Genomic DNA, 23598 nt, shown 5'->3' on the forward strand with positions numbered 1-23598 from the left:
AGGTGGTCAGAAATGGCAGAGGAGCCTCCGAATTGGACGCTGATCAGATATAGTCATCACTGTGCAAGTCTTTCATGTTATGTTTTGTCATTTAAACACAAACTTTAATTTGACATGGTAAGATCTTTGCTCAAGACTTAATAAGTCCTTCACAGGTGGACACACCATCCCACTTGTTTGTCCACCTGTGACATAGAGACCCTTAGTTTGGTTCTGAAGGCAGTGGCTCTGGTGGTTTCCCTATTTGTGGTTTACCCTAAATGACTGGCAGTTCTATTCTATGGCTCCCTCCACATTCCTTCAGCTTCTGACAAAACACAGCTCCCTAACCACAAACCACTCTACCCACACCATATTCCTGAAAGTGTACAGACTAAACACACAAATGCAATATTGCCCAATCCTGTTTCTGGAGATCTACCTACATGTAGATTTCCGTTCCAGCCCTGATCGAACACTCCTGAATGTAATCATCAAATTCTTCTGAAGATCTAAATTAGCTGATTTGGTTGTATATGATCAGGGTTAGAGCTGAACTTTACAGGAAGGTAGATCTCCAGGAACATGATTGGGCCCCCTTGCCATAAAATGTTTTGCAAACTTACCTGTAAAGTCCTCTAGACACTCGCAGGTGTACCCTCCTTCTCGACTGCGGCAGCGGGCATTGTTGCGGCATGGACCTGAGTAGCACAGGTCAATCTCAGTCTCACAGTAGTCGCCAGTAAAGCCGGCTGGACAACGGCAGCGCAAGCCATTAATGGGATGGATAGGTCTGAAGAGAACAGTATCAGAGGCTATGAAAGGTGGAGAGCTATCGAACTTTAATACAGAGACGCATTTCATGTAGTTCTCGCAAGGTTCCCGTAGGCAGATGTTGTCATCAAATGGAAGGACACTTTGGCTGGAGATTTTCTGTAGCAGAGTTCGGTTCAGGTAGATTTGCTCCTGAAGTTCTTCCGAAGGGAAGTAGCGATCCGGAGCTCCACCAGGAAGCAAGGCTGAGAAGGTGACATTGAGGATGTTGCCACTGACATCTGTGTCGTTCTGGACGTTGAAGATGAAAACTCCTTCTCGACTAGTTGAAAGGACCGCAGCCACACCTTCAGCAAATAGAGAGAGTAGCGGTGATAGGAATCGTTCCTGGGACATGTTCTCCAGACGGACAGTGATGCTGTTCGTTAGCATCTCATCAGTGATGATGGTCACACGGAGAGTACAGAAGGCTGTCACTTGGTGGACGCCATCTAAAAGTGACAAAAACAACCACCTGTTAATAAATCAGTTTTAAATTCCATGAAAACACAACCTGCTTCTAGTCTTAGAATGCTGGAATTTTGGAATGCTTCAGGTGGAAGCCAGCTGTCTCCGGAAGATAACAGTATTCTCTTTTCATGTTAAGAAAGTCTAAATACTGTTTTGGGTTGGAGAAGAAAGCATGTTAACAGACAGGATTACTACAAAGTTGCACCACAATTAGACAGATCATCTTGCTATCTTGCTTCAGGACACAAACTCATCTTCTCTGCTGGAACTAATGCTGTAAAAACCTCAGAAATGATGGAAACTTGACAACCGTAAAACACTGTAAATGCTTTCTTCCTCAAAAGTGCAAAAAGGATTGGAATACTTATTATGGGATTGTACATGACTTTAACTACTGAGATTCACACTCAATGACAATGTTTAGCAAGTACACGCTTTCAGGACAATTGCTTCCACATTGTTGATTTAAAGCATATATCACTGAGGTAAATGGGCAGTTGAATTGCTTAGCAACAGACAACAATCCTTTATGCTACACTGGGCATACTTTTGCACAAACGATTATGTATTTTCTTATAACATTACACTGTAAAACTCACTAATTTCCAAATGGTTAAAGTGATAGTATACAACCTTGTGTAGTTTCAAACCTAAATTACTTTCTTCAGTAAAACATAAAAAAAAATAAAATAAAAAAAGAATAATATTTCAACAGTTTTGTTTTTTTTCTTCACAAAGTGTAGAAACATAACACACAGAATATTAAAGTAATAACATTGCACTACATTACAAAGTTGCCTGGAGTACTGCCTGTGATAATATAGTATAGATAAAATAGTCAACGTCTGATTAAAGCAGTCTTAAGTTGCATAGCCATACATCTGATCGGAATCTCACAATTTTCACGTGAAGAGAATGGATTTGACAGGAAGCTCCCACAAATACCACACTGGCTGTTCTGTTTTGCCAAGGGAACAACTGCATAACAGGTGGTATATCCAATTAATACCCCCGGCAAAACAATGTGGCTAAGACCTTTCAAATATGGAGGTGTCGTGTGTCTTTGGGCTGAGTTATGTGCCTCTAAATTATATCACTGCCATAAATCACAAGAGAAGGGGGTGTGGGACAGTCACCTTTCCCAGTAAATGGGTCACATTCCCAACTCTGTCTGGTATGTAGTGCACTGTTTTTGGTCCACTTAAGTTATGCAGGATGACATAAGCACATTGCACTGACTATAAGTTGTAGGCTGAATCTGATACAGTTTGTTCATTGATCACATCTAATTTCTAATTCAACAACATTTATGGGTGTTCTCTTTCGGCTTTTGTGTTTAAAATGAGCAACAAATACAAGAGCTTGGTTGTGACATCTTAGCATCAAGATGCTAATGAAAACGTCTGCTGGCACCCAGCCTAACAAAATAGTAATATCATATTTACTAGTTTTTGTGCTGTTCTGAGATGAAAGATGGCTATAATAAATAGGTCTTTTCTCTCAGTGTGGGGAAATGTGTTTTTAAACACTGTATTATCATAGACAACACCAGCAGCTCTTGCTCTGATTCCAAACTACACAAAAATAATTCAAAGTCATCAGAAATTTTCACTAGATTTCTTCTAAAGAATGTTTGTCTTAGTTTAACCCACTCGCTACATTAAAATATCCTGTCAGTATTCACAAGTTTTGTACAAAAGTTTTTTTTTCCACCTGACATTACAGAGCGGTATATATTTAGTCTGTCAGCTGTTCACTTGTATATCAATGTAAAGTTCTGTTGCTGTCAATAACCAGGCAAAGGTTGTCATGCAAAATGCTCTCATTTCCTCCTCATGGATAAACAAACTGTGTTAACCCTTTAAAAATAAGTACTTATTAAATAAAATACTTAAGAGTACACTTAAGCACAAACTGGATGTAATGTTTTTGGACACTTAATTGCCTATTTATTGCAATTAGATTAAAATGTATTATAGTTACTTTAAATATAATAAATGAAATTATTTGAACTTAAGAGTGTTTTTTTAACCCACTAAAGTAGATCTTAAGTACATCTTTATATATGATTAACTTTAAATGTGATATTGAATAACACACTAGATAAACTTTACATGTGTATGTTATATTAAAAAAATAAGTGTACTTCTTTACAGCATGACAATGTATATTTCTTTATCAATTATTCAAGTCTGTCAACTGGTATCATCATTTCTACACAAGAATTAAATCACAGTCTATTAAAATACAATACAGCATTGAACATGATAACACAAATCAAAAATAAGCACTGATTAGTTTATGATCTAACAGTATCAACTTTATGAGGCTGCAACAAACTACCTCAGTATGATAAACTTTATTATTATACACACATATTCACAAACATTCAGATAAACCAAATAAATTTTATTTGTATGCGTTAGCGTGTGTGCAAGTTGATGTTTAACTTGAAGTTGTTAAGTGTGCGATATGCCTCACACTTCATCTTATCACAGGTATTGAAAAAATATGAATATCCCAGCATGCCCGCTGTTGTCCAAATGATTGACAATGGTTCCTTCCTCTTGGACCGGTGTCTTGTGTAACTCAAGCTGACTAATGTAATTACATGAAGAACATGGGATAACAAACTCTGCCATTAGCATTCCCTGTCATTATCCACACCGGTCAAAGAGCAGCGATCTGAGGGGCAGTGCAGTGTGTTTCAGAGTGTGTTAGGGGTGGGCTGGCATGAAATGAGTTTTCCTCTTTTGGCAAAGGATGACTAAACAACTGGTATGCAAGATAAGAAAACCCTCATTGCTCATCCTAAAAAGCTTTGCTTGATTTGTGGTGTGTTCCTGTCTTAAATTAGGCATACAAGTAAACAAAAACGGTCTTTCATTACAAGATGCTGCCCAGGGCAACAATGTTAAAAACAAGTCATTAAATGAGTGTAGCTGTAGCTGTTGTAGGTGAGGTACACATCTGCAGGAGCCAATGAAAATCAGTTTATGCACCAATGTGACCGTCAGCAATCTACGGCCCTCCCTCATGTTCAAATGTTTGAATCATAACAAAGGAAGCAAAAGTGCCGCCCACTGAGCCAATAACACTTGAAGATCCCGCCCATGAATCCCTCCCATCTCTACAACTCAGTGACCTGCTTTAGGTACAGTGAGGCAAAACCATGTGACTTTCTATTGTCTTGCTCTAATAAATACACACACTCATACTCAGGGTGTGAATTGTTATGTATCCTGGTGTATGAAATTACAATGCTTTTTGTTATTATCTGTTTTATATGTAATACAATACACCAGTAAATCAAATATTGCAATTCACTGCCATGCGTCTGCACTTTTATATACAAGATTTTTATATAACACTGCTTGCAAATCGAGATGTTTAAACGTGCAGTTATACGACAATAAATTTTACCATGGTTTTTGTGTCACTGCATATGCTGAGAAGAAAACATTGACACTTTTATCAAAAGTGATTCACACAAAAGGAACACAACAAGCGATTTGTCCTAGACAAGCTGTAAAATGAGAAGTGCTACAATGCAAAGACAGGCTAGATCAGAGCGGAAGAAAGACATATGGAAAGGATAAGAATTGTTATGTACTGTATGTATTTATTTATTTTAAAATATTGAAAATTAAGTCAAATGTAATTGTGCATTTTACTGAACTGACAAATGTTTTAAAGTGCATAACAATCAAACTTTCCAATCTCTCTGTAATACTTGCTGTGATTGGTCGATCAGGAACTATTTTTTTGTGATATATTTTTTGTGTAATGACCACTGTTGTCCCAAGTAATAATTTGCTTTTTATCTGAGCTTTTTGCAGACACAATATCTGAGATTTCACGACATGGTATATTATGATAATTCCTACACTGGAATATTAATTGCTTTCATTAATATAAAAATAGAACAGATAACAATGAAACAGTGATTTCCAGGAAAGTGGAGAATGTGGGGAGACTTCAAAGATGGTAGATCAGTCCGGACGCAGGTGTGAACAGGTGAAATGCTGACGGTGATCTCCATACGGGCCCCTCAGACTGATCTAAACACCTGCATCTGTCTCACGCGCCGCTGGCATGAGAATCACAATGAGCTATGGGAAACGATGAACTGATGAATATCGATAACTAAGGTTGTTTTCAATGAAGTACTAAGAAAATGCTAATATTCACTACATAAAGACTGTGCATCCATACTATAATGTATTTTAAATTACAGTCAAAATGGCCCTTACAGAGAAGTACAATTGGGACATCTGCTAGGCGCAGTAGCTGGCAAAGGGTTCTCAGTGGTATAAAGCCATGAATGAGACTTTCCATGTTTTTCTGTTGGTACTTTGCACAGTACTCAATGTGTTTCAAATAAAAACACGCCTCAGAGTCATTGATTAACTGGAATAATGACACTGAGAGAGGGGATAAAACATTCTTGGCCTTCCAGAAAACGACCCTGGCTGTAATTTTCTTTGTCGAGAGAAATTAATCACTTTTTGTGATAAGGACTTCACTTGTCATTGCCAAGCTTTTGTTGAAAATGTATAGATAGATGAGGTTGCTTTTATGCAAGGTTTTGTGGGCCGTGTTCAAACTTGTTTGCGGTTGTTGTGTTTGGGGTGGTTCTTTCTAACTCGCACTCTCACACACATACAAAACGTCCAATTTCACACCTTACCCCGTCTCTGAACCCCTCTGTCCCTCACTGCAGGGAATATGAGGGCGAGACGTTGTTAGATGCACTCGGTGTTTCTGTCGGCCAGATGGGACCAGGCGTTTAATGAATGGGCAAAACGAGATTACAACTCGTTGACATCATCACCACCTTCTCTTGCTTCAAAACCAACAGATGGAGCAGAGTGGAGGACGTGCATTTAATTTGTAATGCATTGAGAATCGAAATGCTATTGATTGTTGGTGGAGACGCATCTGGAAGTTACTGAGCAATTATAGAATGGTGCATCTCTCAAATGTTGAATGAAGAGTTTGAATGTATTCACTTCAACTGAATTCATGATTCAAATGATCATGAGGCTGTGAGTGACATAAGTGCAGTCCGTTTATAGGGCCACATTTGTGAAACACAAGTAGTATAAATTTCTTAGTAAATCCTTTGTAAAACCATTGTTAAATGAACAACCTCCACAGGAAGCATTTTGAAATAATAATGCAATAATTTATCTAACAGTCACTATTTACTATGATTTTTATTTTTTATTTTCTGCAAACAATTTTCATAAGAATGGTCTTACAAACAATTCATTGTGATTTACAATTTACATAGAACAATGCATTCTAAAATATTACATAATTTTGGGTTTACACAACTATTTATAACAATTTATATTAACAATTTGTTATGAATTCTGGATTTAATCTGAAAAGGCTTTTCATGCACGTAGAAATCAGTTAAATTAGTAAAATTAGTAAACCTATTAGGGATGCACTGAATGTTCGGCAACTAAAATTATTAGGCAGAAAATAATAGATTGAATAAATTGTACCGAACTAATGCAGCAAACATGTCGGCAGTATTAAAGGTGCAAAAATCACTACAAGCACCGACAGCGAGAGACTGCTTAGTCCCACATCTCATGTCTTTGATGACGGTTGTCGCTCGTTACTGTATGATGACTGAAATCGCGAAATGGCAAAATGTTATTATGTTTTCTAATACACGCACGAATTGCATGTATTTAAACAGCGCAGCACGAGCTCACGGCACTATCTGCTTGTTAGCCATTGTTCAACAGTAAAAAGCACATTTTGGCTATTTAATTTATGCAATGGTGGAAAAAAAAATAGTCGAAAAAAAATAAGTAAATACGTGAAAAACTGTATTTGGTATTCGGTCTATGGCCCAGTGTTTCATTTTGTTCGTTTTTGGCTTCAGCCAAGAATTTTCATTTTGGTGCATCCCTAAAATGTATGCAATTTAGGTTTTACAACAACTGCTTGTGTTTTCTTAAATAAAGCTTAATATGGTGTAATGTTGTGTGCCAATGTGGTGTTAGTCTTTCAAAAGGTGAAACAGTGAAACATGTTCCAACAAATTCCAAAAGTCCAAAAAAATTAAAAATTATTTAAATTTTTTTTTTTTAAATAATAGTACAATATAAACAATTTCAGTTGAACAAGTCTAATAGACAATTTCTAGTCTAACTAAAGTCTATTACTGTCAATCTCCCTAAACATTTAAGAACTGCTGCCAGTTAACATATCAGGGTAATCCAGCAGCGATAAGGGCGTCTGGGTGTAGATTCTCTGCTATGACAGCTCTAAGGAGAGAGGGATTAAAGATAGATAGTGGAGGAAAGAGATGATGAGTCAGAATAACGTGCAGGCGCCTACAGTAGCCACAAGCAGGCTCAGTTCCCAGAGAGGCACACTTGAGTTTTGAGAGAGTGCTTCATGCTGACTTTGAAAACTCTCTTGTTTGTATATCAAGAGTGGGTGACAGTAGGGACACATTGCTGCCAAAGGTAGTCTTGTCCAACTCAACATCCTCTACACAGTGAGGGCGGCTGGAGTCATGGTGTCTTTTCCTGTCCCACTCGCCATTGAAAGCGATGCATGCCTCTGCTTGGCTTGCTGGGATTAGTTGGCTCTCACATGGACGCACTTTAGAGAAGGGCCGCATGCACACAAAAGACTTTATTCATCTTGGGGAAGAGGGAGGAGGTGGGCAGACTGCAGGAGTACATCTCTCCAGCCTGTAACAGGTGGGATTACAATACAGACCTGGGTGCAGTGGGAACAGTTCTGAAGTGCAGGGGGTGGTTTGATTTCAAAGCAGACTCTATGTTTACTGTACATACTACTGAAATGGATTTTCACCAGTTTGACTAGTGTTCAGATTGTTTTAACAGTGTTAACCAGTTATGTATTCCAACTGCTTAAACCGCTTCAGTATTTAATTTAGCATTCAGAATACTGCTAAAAAAATTCTGTAATTAAACTAAGGTTCAGTGAAATTTATATTTATATTACTATTAAATTAATTTAATATTTATATTAATTTATATAGCAGTCAATTTAGCTTTCCGACTGAACAGAATTTTCAGTAGTTAATTCAGTTCCCAGACTACTAAAATGGATATTTACTTGTTAGTCTAATGTTCAAACTATGGAAATGGATTTTCAGTAGTTATTTTGACATTTAGATGACAAAAGTAATTTTCAGTAGTTACTACTGAAACTGGTTCAATACTTTAGTGATCAGAAATTAATTTTCAGTACTTAATCTAGCGTTAAATTTTGCTGCCAGACTACTGAAATTGATTTTCACCAGTTAGTCTAGTGTTCAGACTATTAAACTAAATTTTAGTAGCCAGTTACATGTTCAGACTGCTTAATCTTATTCAGTATTCAATTTAGCATTCAGAATACTGACATTTATTAACCTATAGTTCAATGAAATTTATATTTGATAATTAATTTAGCTTTCAAACTGCTGAAATTAAAATTTTCAATAGTAATTCCAGTGTTCAGATTACTGAACTGGATCTTCAGTAGTCAGTATACCGCTTTTCTGGATTTTTAAGTATTCTGTCTAGATTTAGTTAAGCTTTCAGACTACTGAAGTTGATTCAGTTGTTAATTTGGTATTCAGACTGCTAAACTGAATTTTCACCTGAACTGATTTTTCAGTAGTCACTTTAGCTTCCAGACTACTAAAACGGATTTGTAGTTTGACAGACTACTAGAATGGGTTTTCAGTAGTCAGTTTATCTTTGAAACAGGCTCATTATACTTCTAGTACACTGCACCAACCTGTTCTTAGGTTGCCTGTTCAGCGTGTTATGACAACTTGATATAACCCTTTGGATAAGTATTTCTCACGGAGTAACGTTACTCATTCCCAAAAAAAGTAAATCAAAGAGCACTTTTTACATTCACTTTTTACTTATACCACAAATAAAAATGAAGACACAGACAAATTTCACTTCTGTTAAACTGCAGTCAGGTTCTCAGTCTTTTTAGCATGCATTGAGAAGAGGAAAGGTACTGTTGGGTCCCTTTAATGGGTCTCTTTAAGGAACTAATAGTTCGATTGCTTCTAGATTCTTCATCTGTCCCTTGTCATTGTTGACAGACCGTGCTTACTGAGCTGCTCCTCTGGACAGCAGATCACATCAAGATAGAGGCACACAGTGATGCCCTTTGTGCATTAGTGGAAAGGTTTTAGAGGACTGGGAATGGGAAATGCCATCTTTATTGAGTTAACAGAGAGTGTCATGTTCATTTTCTATTGAATTAGTCCAAGTTTTATAGTGAGCGGCATATAGTCTTCATCTAATGAGGGCTAAACAACAGTCCCGATCCATTTTACAGATATATTTAAAAAGACTAGTTCTCTAAACACATTTATTTTCCAAAATCAGATGGAGAAAAATAATCAAAATATTCATCTAGAGACAAATGCATGAAAAAATGTTAATGAAATGTTCAGTGAAACCCAAACTAAACATAACAATGTACTACACAATTTAACGTTTGAATTAAACAAAAAACGTCCAGTACATTTTCTCAGTTTTGCCTACAATGCAGTAACATAGTGCTGTCTGTGTCAAGCAATTGTATTCTATCCATTAACATCTTGTCACTTCCAAGTCAGAGGTATCTACAAACCAGGTGTTTTCACCTGGCCAAGCAGAACAACTCGGATTAAAAAGGGCCAGAGGTCAACGACCAGCAACATGAGAAAAGTCACTGGACACTCATTCCAGTCAAGACAGTGTCTGAGAGATTTCATTCAAACAGATTTTCATATATGCCATTTTGCTCAGCTCTTAAGTATTTAGAACTACCATGACTCATTTTACTGATAAAACATTATCTCCAAATCACGCCAACACAGTCACCTACCACGAATAAATTGCTCCTGCAAGTTTCCTGTTATAATCTGCTGGCCTCTGCTCAGGCAGAGAGCCATACAGATTACTGGAACGCTGACTGTGATTTGAAATCAGATATTGAAAAATTAAATACGCAGCTGGCCTCAAATACGCTCAGCAGGTGATACAGTAGGTTGGCATGCGGTGATACAAACATGCCCTCAGGCAATAAACTCATCGATGTGACACTGAGGTAAAAGCACCAGACTGAATCATAACAACGCAACACATATGTCAGCATAAAAGAGTCAGTGAGGCCTATCAGTATTTCAGTAAGGGAAATGCACTTTCTGGAAACAAGATATAAGACGAGACAAACTAAATCAAGTGATGAGAGCTTTTTTTTGTCTATTGTAAAGTTGTAAACATTGGCAAAAATAATTTCCATTATACTATATAGGGGAAATATGTGATACAGAGGGAATCTCATATCTAAAGGTTATTTAGCAGCCAGGTACTTGTGTTTATCAGAGCGTCCGTCTGCAGTCGAGTGCTCAGATACTGACAGGGCTCTGGCTCAGTCTGCAATGGACTTGAACACGCTCCTTTGTTCCTGTGAGCTCTGTGGGCAGGTAACCGATGATAACCCATGTATCATGGGATGCTTACAAGTGTTTGAGTAAGGAATATGCAAAAGATGAAAATGACAATGTCAGAAGGGACCAGCAACTGAAATTCAAATTACAACAAAAAATATATTACTGAACAACATGATGATCTGTTGGCTAGCAAGTTTAAATATCATTTTCTGCTTTTGGCTGAAAGTGAAACAAGGTGAGATGAAGAGCTGCTATAACAGCCATTAACTTATTAATCTCTGTGAAGTTGTTTAGAAAAACGTTTCTTATATCTACAGTATACTATGCAGTACTAAAATCTACTGCCAAAGACACTCCTTTGTTAAGCAAGGGGGTTTTTGAACTGTAAATCTTTAACCTGCAAAGAGCTGGCGGTGATAACTGCAATAACTGCGAGAAGATTTCTTGTCGTTCTAGTTCACACCCCACGTCTTCAGGAAATTCATTCGCTCTCATTTGAAGAAACTCCTCATACAGGTAGAAGACAACATGTGGCAACACAGCCCAACTTCAAGAGCATTTTACAATGAACAGAAGCAATAATTCACCTCAAAAGAAAACCGTCTTTTTGTCTTTCAGTGCTTTTCTATGAAGTGACAGAGCAAAAGTCTTCAAACCTTAACTGAGCCAAACACTTGAGTGATTTATAGCACTACTCAAAGAATCCACCAGTTAAAGAGAAGGCAGAACAGAGCACAGAGGAGTATATTAGAAGTGTAAGGAATGCTCTCATCTTCCTGGTCCTCAACAGAGCGGTGCCCCTAATAAGAACAAAAGCCAGACAGACCTCATAAATGAGTGAATGATGGCAAGGTCCTGATGAATTTTTGTGATACTTCCTGAATTCTTTCTTCAATTAAGTATGCAACAGTTCTCCTGCCTTAGGGAGGAGAAGTCGGGAGCCTTGGATATTTGTGCTCCTGCTACGCTGAACTGATTCACTTTCACACAGCAATAAAGCATTTTACAAGCATCATATCATCATTTGTTTGTGTATTTAAGTGCTACTTTAAAACTAAAATTGTAGTTGTAACTGCAGTCGTCCAAAAAAAAAAAAAAGTTCTTTGCCCATATTAATACCACCAATAACCGACTCGCAATAACAAGTAGCAAGCCTTTAAAATCCATGTTTCCATCTGGTATTAGGATGTGTTTTCAGTGATCCAATCACAAGTAATAAGTTCTGTTTCTACCTAGTTTTAAAATGCACTTCAAATGTACCTACTGTGACCACTTCTGTTTGGATTAGTGATGGGTCGTTCTTGAACGATTCGTTCATTTTGAACAAATTTTTAATGTGACCCGGGAAGAATGTCGTCTCGGGGAGTGATTCGTTCAGTCACGCATGCGCAACATCCTATATGTTCTGTACTGGAATTAGTTCACCTGTTTCGAGTTTTCGGGTTTTTTGAATTGTTTGTACATCACGTGTCAGCCCCCTGTCGCGTGATGAACGAACAACTCAAACCCGAAGACTTGTCAGATAAGAGGTGAGGTGAGCTAATCATAGACTAAAGACCTAGTTTAAACAATGAATTAATCTTTTCTGTTTCTTATAGCATTATAGTTTTGTCTTGTTTATTGTGTGATCAAACACATAGTAACACGTAACATTTTAATTGTATTTTAAACAACAACAATAGATGACCATGTTGATGATTGTGAGAATTTGGGAAAGGAAGTGAATTAAAAGTATAAATAACAGCAGTGTATTTTGGTACAACACAGCTAAGTTTGAATTACTTGTAGAATCGCAAAATGATTACTTGCAGTCAAACCAAAATTTATTCAGACACCTTCAACATTTCTCACATTACCACAGTTTATTCGCTATAGTTTAGAAAATGGTAATAAAATATGACAATAACTCAGAGTTAAACTGTGTCAGAACAAATTCATCTTGATATGTCAGATGACTTTGATAGAAAGGTATGTAATGAATTTGGTTGAATAGCTGTCAGCAGTTAAATTTAAGTACACAATTAGATAATAACAAATTAGGTCAACCAATTACCAAGTAATGCTTAATTTTGTTCAGTCTGTGGTGTAAAAAGGTCACATTAGAAATTAAAGAAAAAACACTTAAGCAAAACATAGTCAGGTCAAAGTGTCTGAATAATTTTTGGTCCGAAATTTGTATCAGTTTTACTGGTAGTCCACTGTATGAAGAATTTCTGGGTATAATATGTCACAGTTTACTTTATTTTGCTATCCTCACTTACATAAATGAATTACAGTGTCCTGCACCCACCAGTAAAAAAAAAAAAATATATATATATATATATATATATATATATATATATATATATATATATACAGTATATATCAAAAAATATATCTGGTGTCTGAATAATTTTTGGTCTTGAAAGGTCTAGTAAGAAGGCAACTACTTCAATTCTTGCTTTTTTGGTTTCTCTCTCTTCTCTCTTTGGTTTCCTATCCCTTCCCGCCTTCCATGTGCATTTCGTCTCACCTTATTACTGAAATCACAAATCACCCTCCAGCGCTTCCAACATGTCACTACTGAGCCTAATTAACAAGCTAGTCTTCCTGTAAAAGCATCCAACCGGCCCAATAAAGTCTCAGGAACAAGCAGCATATGTGTGGAGGAAAGAATCCTTAGCGCTTCGCTGTGGTCTGCTGAAAAATAAAAAGCACCTGGCTTGCCCCGTAGAGCCTCTTCTTGGCCTTAATCCACCCTGATCCCCCACTCGAAACCACTGTGTTGAAATCTTTGTTCTCCTCTCAGAGGGGTGGTAAAACTATGGGTGTGGGGGGCTCAGATGGATGTCTGCTGCCATGATGGTGAATTGGGTTTATGGCGCTCCACAGGAGTAAAGCACCAGATAAAAAAGAGAAAGAGCCCAAGCCAAAACTCAATTAAAACATCAAAACCTTGAAAGCGAGCCGCAGGACAATAGTTATAATGACCACTTCTGGGACTTTTTCAGATATCTGATAAATATACATTCAAAGAAGAATACGCACGCAAAAAGACAAAAAAATTTGTTTTGGAATTATTAATGTTAATTAATTGTAAAAAACATTAATTTTGGACATTATTAGGGTTACAGATTTAAACAAACCTAAGGATTAAACTTTGACTGCTAACTTGTCCCAAATCATTTGTACTACAGATATGACATACTTCAAATTGTGTGGCTTGATGAGTAGAGATGGCCTATTACTTTTTGACACTATTGACACTGTTTTCCTATTTAATACTGTTAAAGCTGCTTTGACACCATCTGTATTGTTAAAAGCGCTATATAAAGGTGACTTGACTTGATTTGACTTTTCCAAACAATTATATATGGCTGGGTATTGATAAAGATTTCCAAATTAGATTCATTTCCAAACTTTGCAAAGCCCTAGTAGCAATTACAAACACTGTGTCTACTTTGGGATGCAAGCAGAGTGACAAAATCAAAGAGAACCCATTATAATCAGTAATACTCTCTATACTGGATGTGGCACAGTGCAACACATTGAGACACAAACAGTAAACTGATGTCCCGTTGTATTTCCGACGCACTCCACATGCTTGTGCTTCTTCCGACAACAGTACAAATGGATTTGGAACTTTCGCTTTGGTGCTTTCAGTCTAGACAGCCTCAAGCTGTTGCATGGTGCAATGAATTCTGATTTATTTCCTGATTGCTACATAACGTTTTTAATTAATTTATTACTAATTTAGATATGTCAGCTCAATCCCTGTCTAGGCAAATCAAAACGTTGGCAACAGAAACTCAGAAGTCAAGAGATGTCTTCTAATTGCGCGTATGCGGACAGTGCTAACTGCTGCTGCTATGATTAATTAGGTATGAAAACTATTATGACCACACTCATGGTTCACCATTGGTTCATATTTTACATAGTTTCCGAGGCAGACAACATAGATTATGTAAGGAATGAGAGGTATGTTGCTGTATATCAAGTTACTTCTGCATGTAGACCACAAAGAGCAAATTATACATAGCACAACAAGCCCAAATCACGATATTCTGCAAGCGTATTCATCAGAAACAACCAATAGCACTGAATGTCTCTCACGGCAGAGTTCCCACTGCTTCTAATAAAGAGGTCAGCAGTGGACGAAGTACATCATTAAACAGTTTATGGGCGGCGTTTTTCACAACAGGCCGAGGGCAACTGAATAACAGAGAGCCAATAATAATTGTGTGCTCGTAACGGCTATGGAAATGTCTCCACATTGCCTCCTGATTCGGCTGCGTTTTTTCAAATGTACACAAGTTCCTGCTTTCCCCCGGCAACGCTTTTTTCTCCTTTTGAAAAGAGCCAACCATCCGGGGGCTGGTAACTAAGCACCCTGTTTATCAGTAACCAGGCTTAACAATGTCCGTAACCAAACACCGCTGTGGCAAGAGAGAGAATTAGAGAGAGAAAAGGAGAGAGAGAGAGAGATCTTATGACATTGCAACCGATACACTTGGCACTAAGAGTCATGAGGAGGTACATGGGTGGGTGACTTTGAAGACGAAACGTAACTATCTGTAAACTGCTAGGCAGGAAATGTTCTATACGTACACTACACATCAACATATTGTAAGCACAATCCCAAACTACACTCTTGCGCATTTTTGAGCTACAGTGGTGGTAATAAACTTAAATACTCAAGGAGGCGATAGATTTAACTTATATATCAAACATCTGTGCCATTATAACGTTGTTATTATTATTCAGGTATCTAGCTTAGTATTTAGCTAGCTAGCTATTAACGTGTTTCTTAAAGGCCAAAGTATACTTTGGCCATCCGTGTCCGCGCACCATCCACATTATGTAATTTTCGTCATCAGGAGGGCTCGCAGACAGTCGCGCACCCCGTCCGCATGCAGGCAATTTTTTGAGACTGCGCAGACGGTGCGCGTACAACAGCGCATGCGCAAGAAAAAGGCTGCAGAGACTCAAGAGTCCAAACAATTGTATTGCGCATGTGTCGAACTCAGCAATCCGCACTCAATCTGCGAGACGGAACAGAACACGCAAAGTGAAGTATACCTGGGCCTTAACTTTAACTAACTTGTTCAGCAAGATTCTTCTCAAAATGTTGACTGTAGTTGACCTGAACTGACCATAAAATATGTTAATGTAAAAATTATGCGCTTATAGCACCCCTTGTGGTAATGATGAGAATACAACACACACTTGTGTTGCGTTAAATACAATCTGACACATTTCAGAAAGTAGCAGCATACAGTCAAACTTGCCTAACTAGAAGCATTTGTGTAGTTGCAATGTATCGAAAATTTGTGTTTGATAAAATCTTTAGTTTTAATAGACAGCAGTTAATGTGTCTCTATTCCATTGCACTGTGAATAAAACTGGCCAACCGATAAGGATCATGCTTCTGCTCATGTTTCTGGAGACGCTGCTATTGCAAAAAAGCTATACTTTGGTGGCTCTCTACTATTACTATATTACTATTACTATTTTGCTGTGCAACAGTGAGTTAGCAGAGGGAAAACCCGGACCTGGTTCTCTTTCTCTGTACTCTTGTATTTACTGTTGTTTTATAATAAAAAAGGTTGTGCAGCGCTGCCCTTGTGTGTGTGTTTTTAATTGAAACATTTTGAACAGCAATTTTGAGTATTCAACACATCCTCCCTGAGCAGTTTTAGAATGAAGTACGTATTTACACAGCATATTTACCATGTGATCACTCAAACTGTACATAAGATAATCGAAACAGCTCAACATGGACATTCAGTGCACAAAATTGCTATCCTTGTATTCTGGTTTTGAAACACTGTATTGCTCTGAGTGGGTGTTTTAAAGGTTTGGGCCATGTGAGCGTAGCGTCATAGTGACCATGTGGTCACAGTTCACCGATGTTAACCTCTACTGACTGAGCAGGTTAACTCCTGCCCTGCTGCCCTGCTGCCCTCTCCTCCTTACGGATCTAATATCCCTCCATACCCTCATTCACTGCTCACCCTCATCCGATCTCTTTCTATTTTTATCCCATACGACAGGAATGACCGGATTTCCACATGAATATAACTCCCTTTTATTTGTTGTATTCCAGTTTTCCTGCAAGTCGCTTTTGCATGACAGAGTTTACGAAATCTAAAAATATATTTAGATTGGTGTATATTATGTTTAGTTGATAAAGCTGGAATAAATACATTTGCACTTAACATAACCAATAGAACTAAAAATTTCAACATAATTGAAAACAGTGATAAGCAGACAAGACCAAACATTTGCATGGATATCTTTGTACACTTTTTAGCAGTGACAGATAATATAAAGTTTAGCAATTTAGACAGTGTAGCAGATATAACGATTGATACAGGCCTAGAAGCCGGCCAAGTCTCTAGATATGCATCAGCAAAAAGCCATTTCAATCGAATTCTTTAAATCTGTTTATTAAAACAAACTTTCCGCATAAACCAGTTGACTAAAACAAACTAAGTTTCCAACACTAAATTACAAGAACACAGGTTCACATAAATCCTGATGAGTCAACGTAACATTTTCTCACAACAGATAGTGAGCTAACCGTTGACACTTTTCTGTTGTCGAGAACTGCATGGCAACATTTTTACTTTAGTGTGATTCAGAGCCGACACAGAGCCACTGAGCCAAATGACTAAGAGAGCACAGCAGTCACCATGACACTGTCCCGAGAGTTAGTGTGTGTGTGTGTGTGTGTGTGTGTGAGTGGGTTTGTAAGAAGGATAACAGGATGCTGACACATGCTACTTTTAGTTTAGGGAAGAACAACGAAGACAGAGAGAGGCTGGCTTATGGTATGCAGTATGCAGTGCTGTCATCACGGTAATAATAGTGTAGTTATACTTGCAATCAATGCGCTCAACAATAAAACCTTGTGCAATGATGAAATTATCTGTGTAGTCCTTTGGTATCTTATGGTGTGACATGCTATATATCATTTTTATGGTTATTTTATTTTTTTTTTTTGCTATTTTATATTGTAGATTTAGCATTTTTTACTATATGACCTAAATTATATTGCTGTTAAAAATGTATCGCAGGATCCTTTAAAATAAATCGAAACATAAAGTTGACCAGTTACAGTAAAAAACCGCAATAGCACCCAAAAAGATTTGAATAAACCTACAGACAACTCTGTAGGAACATACAAACAGGAACATACATGAACGTAAATACATAATAAAGAAATAAGGCCAAAGTCCACTGGTGCATTGTGGGTAGATAATCCCAATACAAACAGCACACCCTCTGCTCAAACACAGATTCTCCCATGGTGTGACACTGTGGCATCCCTTATGAAAGGAAAAGGACCCTTTGCTGAGATCTCCTAAATATCTCAATGGCTTCTCCAACACATCAATTAGATTAAATGGAGTACAAAAGGAGTCTTTTGCTTAAGTCTCCTGCTTCTCAGATGTTTCACTTGAGAGAAAAAAACAACAACAACTGTAATCTCACATGTGTGTCCTACAATAATAGATGTCAATAATGTACCAAACTGTGCTCAAACTGATATTTAATATGCATTCAGAATTCTTGAATCAAATTCTTCCTAAGCTAAATGATTTAAGCATATCCACTTTATCTGAACAATGGACTCACTTATTTTTATTTCTTTATAGGAATTTTAGTAGAAAAATCTGAGACATACAGATGACACATAACGTAAATAAAACAACTGAGAACTTTGAGTCTCCAGAAAAACGAAAGCATTCATGTAGGAAACATGTTTAGAATCCTGATGCATCTGTTGCATATGTCCCTGTACAGAAAACTAATTCCTAACATCACAGAGATGACTGAGAGGGCCGTTAAACCTCTCCAACTGACCAGACATGGGGACACATGCTATAGGCATCTGCTAATGGACAAAGAAAGGACACAGATATAACATCTGAAAGAACATCTATGGCAGTATACAGAAGACACAAGGGCTAATTTGATTGGTTGTTGTTAAAAAATAAATAAACGCAATTAGTAATGCAATTTATACTATTTTCTTATTTAAAGTCAGGATGTGCATATGCAATGCATTTAACTTGCATTAATGTAGGATGACTTAATATTTAGTTTCCCCACCCACACAGCCCTGATTACATCAGCAGGAAAAGAAAAGTTGTTGGAGATGGAGAAAGTTATTAAATTTTAATTAAATATTATGAGAAAAAAGTTTTTTTGTGTGGAGAATATTGTGCACTGATTGATTGTGTGCAATAGGACCAGACAATAAGAAAATAAATAGCATTCATTCAATTTCCTGTTGACCTTAACAGGCATAAAATACATCTGTCAGTCTAGAGCCCAAACTGCATAGTACACATGACCAACAAACGATTAACAACAAACAGTGATTCTATTTAACATACGAAAGGAGAACCTGCAGACAGTCAACAAAACTTCTGACACCCCCAAAGTTCATGGCCAATTTAAATGTACCAGGACCACAGAAACCTTCGCAGGCTGATGCATTGTCTGTCAGTCCATTAACGGCTTTGTGAACTGAGACACCCTGACGAGTCCGCAACACCTAGGAACGGTGTGGACAATGGGCCGGACCCTTACACTAGCTCTGACGACCCACATTCAGAAGCCTTTTGACATGGAAAACCCCCTTGAACCTCCCCCTCTCCTTTTTATAGGAGTATTTGCATTGAAGAGAAGCCCAAGGGACACTTCCATAACGTGAACACAGAATTGCAAATAAAGAGATCAGCAAAGGAAAAACAGCACAATCAAGAAGGAGCTTAACTGAACAGTTCATAAGAAATTGACACTAATATAGTAATGAAAATCATTCAGTCTAAATTTAATTCATTACAACAAATACTGCTATGTATAAATACTTCACAATTCAAAATAATATATAATAATATCTTTCCAAATATCTTTTGTCTGCATTACTGTCATTATTTTTTACTGACATTTAAAAAAAAAAGTTCAAATTCAAATTAGGGTTTAACTTTGTTGTGATAACTGTGATAAATACAAAACTTTTTAATGCCTTAAAAATAGGGTTTAATTTCTTTATGCACAATTTCTTCTTATTCTTTCATGTTTTTTTTAATAGTGACTTTAGGGTTAAATATTACCTGGATAAAGTCATTTTGGTAACACTTTAGAATAGGGAACACATTCACTATTAACTACGACTTTTCCCTCAATATATTCCTTATTTGCTGCTTATTAATAGTTAGTAAGGTAGTTGTTAAGTTTAGGTATTGGGTAGGATTAGGGATGTAGAATAAGGTCATGTAGAATAACGAATTAATATGTGCTTAATTACTACTAATAAATGACTAATATTCTAGTAATATGCATGCTAATAAGCAACTAGTTAAGAGTCCCTGAAATAAAGTGTTACCGTCTTTTTCTGAACATTTCTTTATTTTTTAACTTAAGTAACTATAGTCGTTATATTCAGTTTTTTTTCCCTCATTTCCTTTTTATTCTCATTTCTACTTTCATTCAAATGCTATTATTGTCATTCTAGTTGTTATTTTTACAGTTTTTTGTGTTTCATATTTTTGTTTTATATTCTGACCAGTAGACCATATTGTATGAAAGGTGCCATGCAAATAAAATGTATTATTATTATTATAATTGACAGGTTTTATGAGAATCACTCAAACATATATATATATATATATATATATATATATATATTTTTTTTTTTTTTTATGTAAAAGCTACCATTATGAGGGAAAAAAACATTCTATGTGTGAATGTTTTGCTTTTGATTTTTTTCACTTTTTTGAGCAACAGTCTGTGTGTGTGTGTGTGTGTGCTGAAAACACAGATGACCTCTCTTGAGAGCTTGAGTGTCAGTATTGATAAGGCTCTACACTGGCACTATAGTCATTAAACTGAACTGGTCAGGCCAGATGTGACCTTTCTGACCTTTTCAAGTAAATGTCATTGAGCAGAAAGGAGGTTATTACCCATGATCTGTTTTACCCAAAAACCCTAGAGCAGACCAACAGCATAAATCACATAAACAGCAAACCACTAGGAAACCCTTTAATATGCAGGACGTCCTGTTACAACACATCCATCTGACAACAAAAATAAATAAATCAATAGGTAAATTATTAAAATTGAAATACTACAAAAATATGTTTCTAATGTAATGTAATAACTTTTTTTTTTTTTACTGCTGATATAACAGATGGCATGTTGGTGGGACAAAATAATGACAACCAATAATATTATAGCCTAACGCCCACCTTTTTTTATCAAAAAATAAATAAAAAATCATTATAAGTTACATTAGTTGCAAACAGAAATGCATATGTTTTGGTTCAGATATGCTTATTCCAGGCTAACAGTAATTTAATTAACCATTTGCATGGTTTTTCCAATTTAGTTTTTTTTCTATTTTTAATAAATAATATTTCATATAATAAAAATGGGAAATCTAGAAAAAAAAAGCATCTTTCATTTCTCCTACAGCCCCCACTATACTTCAAGCTTACTAAATCCGCTTATCATTAGGGACAAGAGATAAATAAAATACCGAGCCTGGCCAAGGTTACCGTGGCACACAGATCATTTTTCCAAATAACACAGATTACGAATGGAACAGAGAATAGCATTGTGTGAGAATATCTGCCTCTATCATGAAACAGAACCTGCTTTAATGTAAATGTAATTTGAGAGGACAACCTAATGTTTAGCTGTGAACATTCAAGTAGAGAATAGCTTTGTTTTTAAGCGTCATTGTGAGGTGAGAAAGGTCGTGAACGAAATGGTTATATTGGTTATATAATCAGGGGGAGGTGAAACCATCCCCCCCTGTAAAGAAGTGACAACATTTTTGAAACGGTGACTTGACACCTCTAAATGACAGGACAAATTCAGTACATCTAAGTTGGTTAAGCTTAGCCTGAAGGTTCAAAAAGTCCAAAGTGCATCTCAAAACCAAGACTAAAAAATGCAAAACACCCTGCAAGCCTCTCATGACTTTGGTTAACCAACAACTTTCTCTTGTTAGTGGTCAGATTTTCTATAGGCATATTCAAGTATTTCCATGTTGTCTTGGAAATTTCTCAGATATTTGTCAGGCTGACAACATTTAATTTGACATGGACAAAAAAGAGGCTATGAATGTTAGTTGTAGTGTCTGTTCAATGCTTTGTACAGTTGTACACCTTGGTATTGATCATTAAGCCAACGAAACAACAAAAATATGTACAACATACTGGTTCCAGTGTCCTAATTCATTTTTTGCTTATAAGCAAAAAAAAGTGACGCCATTTTTTGGGCTGCATTTTTACGACAAATAAACAACAAGGTAAGCAAGTTTAACTGTACTAAATAATAACTAAAACTGTACTAATTATGAAAAATAATTACTTTCTAAAATAATAATATTACAGTTACATAAAAATGTAATTTCTTGAATAAATTTGTCCAAATAATAAATATTTTATCAAAACAATTAAATATTTTAATCAAAATTATAATTTTTTTAAAACGAAGAAAATGTACTCTGGTTTTAATTTTGGATTCTTTTCATAAAACACGAGCAGAACGAATTTGTGTAGCTTCATCATTCGTAAAACCTATTAAATGTTGCATCGAGTTCAACGAGTGACAACAAGTATGTTTATAATAATAATAGTTTATAATAGTGTGATGTAATATCACCCACAATGCACAGCTTAAAACGTGTTGGATAACCACCCACGTATCGCATTTCTCAAAGTCTTTCTTTGCCCACAGAACGACCAAAAAACCCCAACAGCACAAGCATGTTGCTCAAACTATTGAGCGGAACCGCCAAGACACAAGTATTTGTTATCAAATACATGCTTCTATTATATGGTAGCATTGTCATACATCAGTATTGATAATAATATAGAATTACAGGCCAGCCATTATAGAAAAGCATGTGCTAGTTCACGCGTGCTGAGTGAAAACAGGAAAGTCTTTGAAAGCAAAAGTGGCTTTATTTCCCTCATAATCCCTAAATGCTGTGCATGGATGGCCTTTGGAGTATATTTCTCCAAATGCAGAATCGGTCACCACTGGACACATGTAATGTCACACTTTTTGGCCGTTGGCTGAAATAGATGCTTTTCTAGCTCCTTAGTGTTCAGGACAAAGACATCTTTTATGTGCGGCAGAATAGGGTCGGGATAGAGCGGAAAGTGTGTCGTGTTACACGCGAACAGGTTCCCCTTCCGACTTCCAGCCAGGGAAATCACAGATCTGGATTACGTCTGAACGTCTGGACTAAATCTAGCCCCTGAGAATGGGACCTCCAATTCACCCGAGCTCACAGGTCAGGCCTAGACGGTTAAAAAACGCACCTTGATGACTACCCAACCTGTCCGGACTGCCCAACCAGAGATCTGTCTCAACAAACAGCCATTTAATCCTGGGCGAGAGTTCATGGTATTCTTAAAGAGGCTTAGAAAATCTACAAAGAGGCGGAAAGTTTATATATCGCTCTTCACTGAATGCCGCCATTCAGTGATTCTATGCTTTGTAGGATTTCCTGCCACTTCAGGAGCGCTTCAAATTTCTGTTGAGTTAGAGGAAGTTGTTTTTAAGATTGAATGAAGACTATTAATTTTCTGGATGGGCAAAGTTCATCTTCACAGAAGGTATTCAATGCAAAGGGCTGTAGAACATCATCAAACATCTCTGACATTTATGGAGACCACAGGTGGAGTGAACTGTGGTTCAGATCTCAGTAGTATTGCCTAAGGGAGATGCCATTTTCAGTTTTCAGACATGCAGCCAGAAGGCGGTTCTTGAAAAAAGGCCTGTAATTTATTTTCCAAGTTGTCTCCGCTGCACCGGTCAAGCTGGATGTGGCATAACTCCATGAGATTTACAGGAAAATCCACTCAGTTAAAGGAATG

The 23598-nt window shown here is 36.9% G+C and overlaps 1 protein-coding gene across 5 annotated transcripts in view; it reads right to left on the minus strand.

The window, feature by feature from the left end:
• celsr1a (cadherin EGF LAG seven-pass G-type receptor 1a) overlaps positions 1-23598 on the minus strand; it is a 97374-nt gene that overhangs the window by 62090 nt on the left and 11686 nt on the right. For all 5 annotated transcript variants that reach the window (XM_058773764.1, XM_058773765.1, XM_058773763.1 and 2 more), the window contains exon 2: positions 606-1244. In XM_058773764.1, the coding sequence (XP_058629747.1) occupies positions 606-1244 (639 nt within the window). The remainder of the gene's footprint in view (positions 1-605; positions 1245-23598) is intronic.

Source organism: Onychostoma macrolepis, chromosome 04, assembly GCF_012432095.1.
Source record: "Onychostoma macrolepis isolate SWU-2019 chromosome 04, ASM1243209v1, whole genome shotgun sequence".
NCBI classification, from domain to species: Eukaryota; Metazoa; Chordata; class Actinopteri; order Cypriniformes; family Cyprinidae; genus Onychostoma; species Onychostoma macrolepis.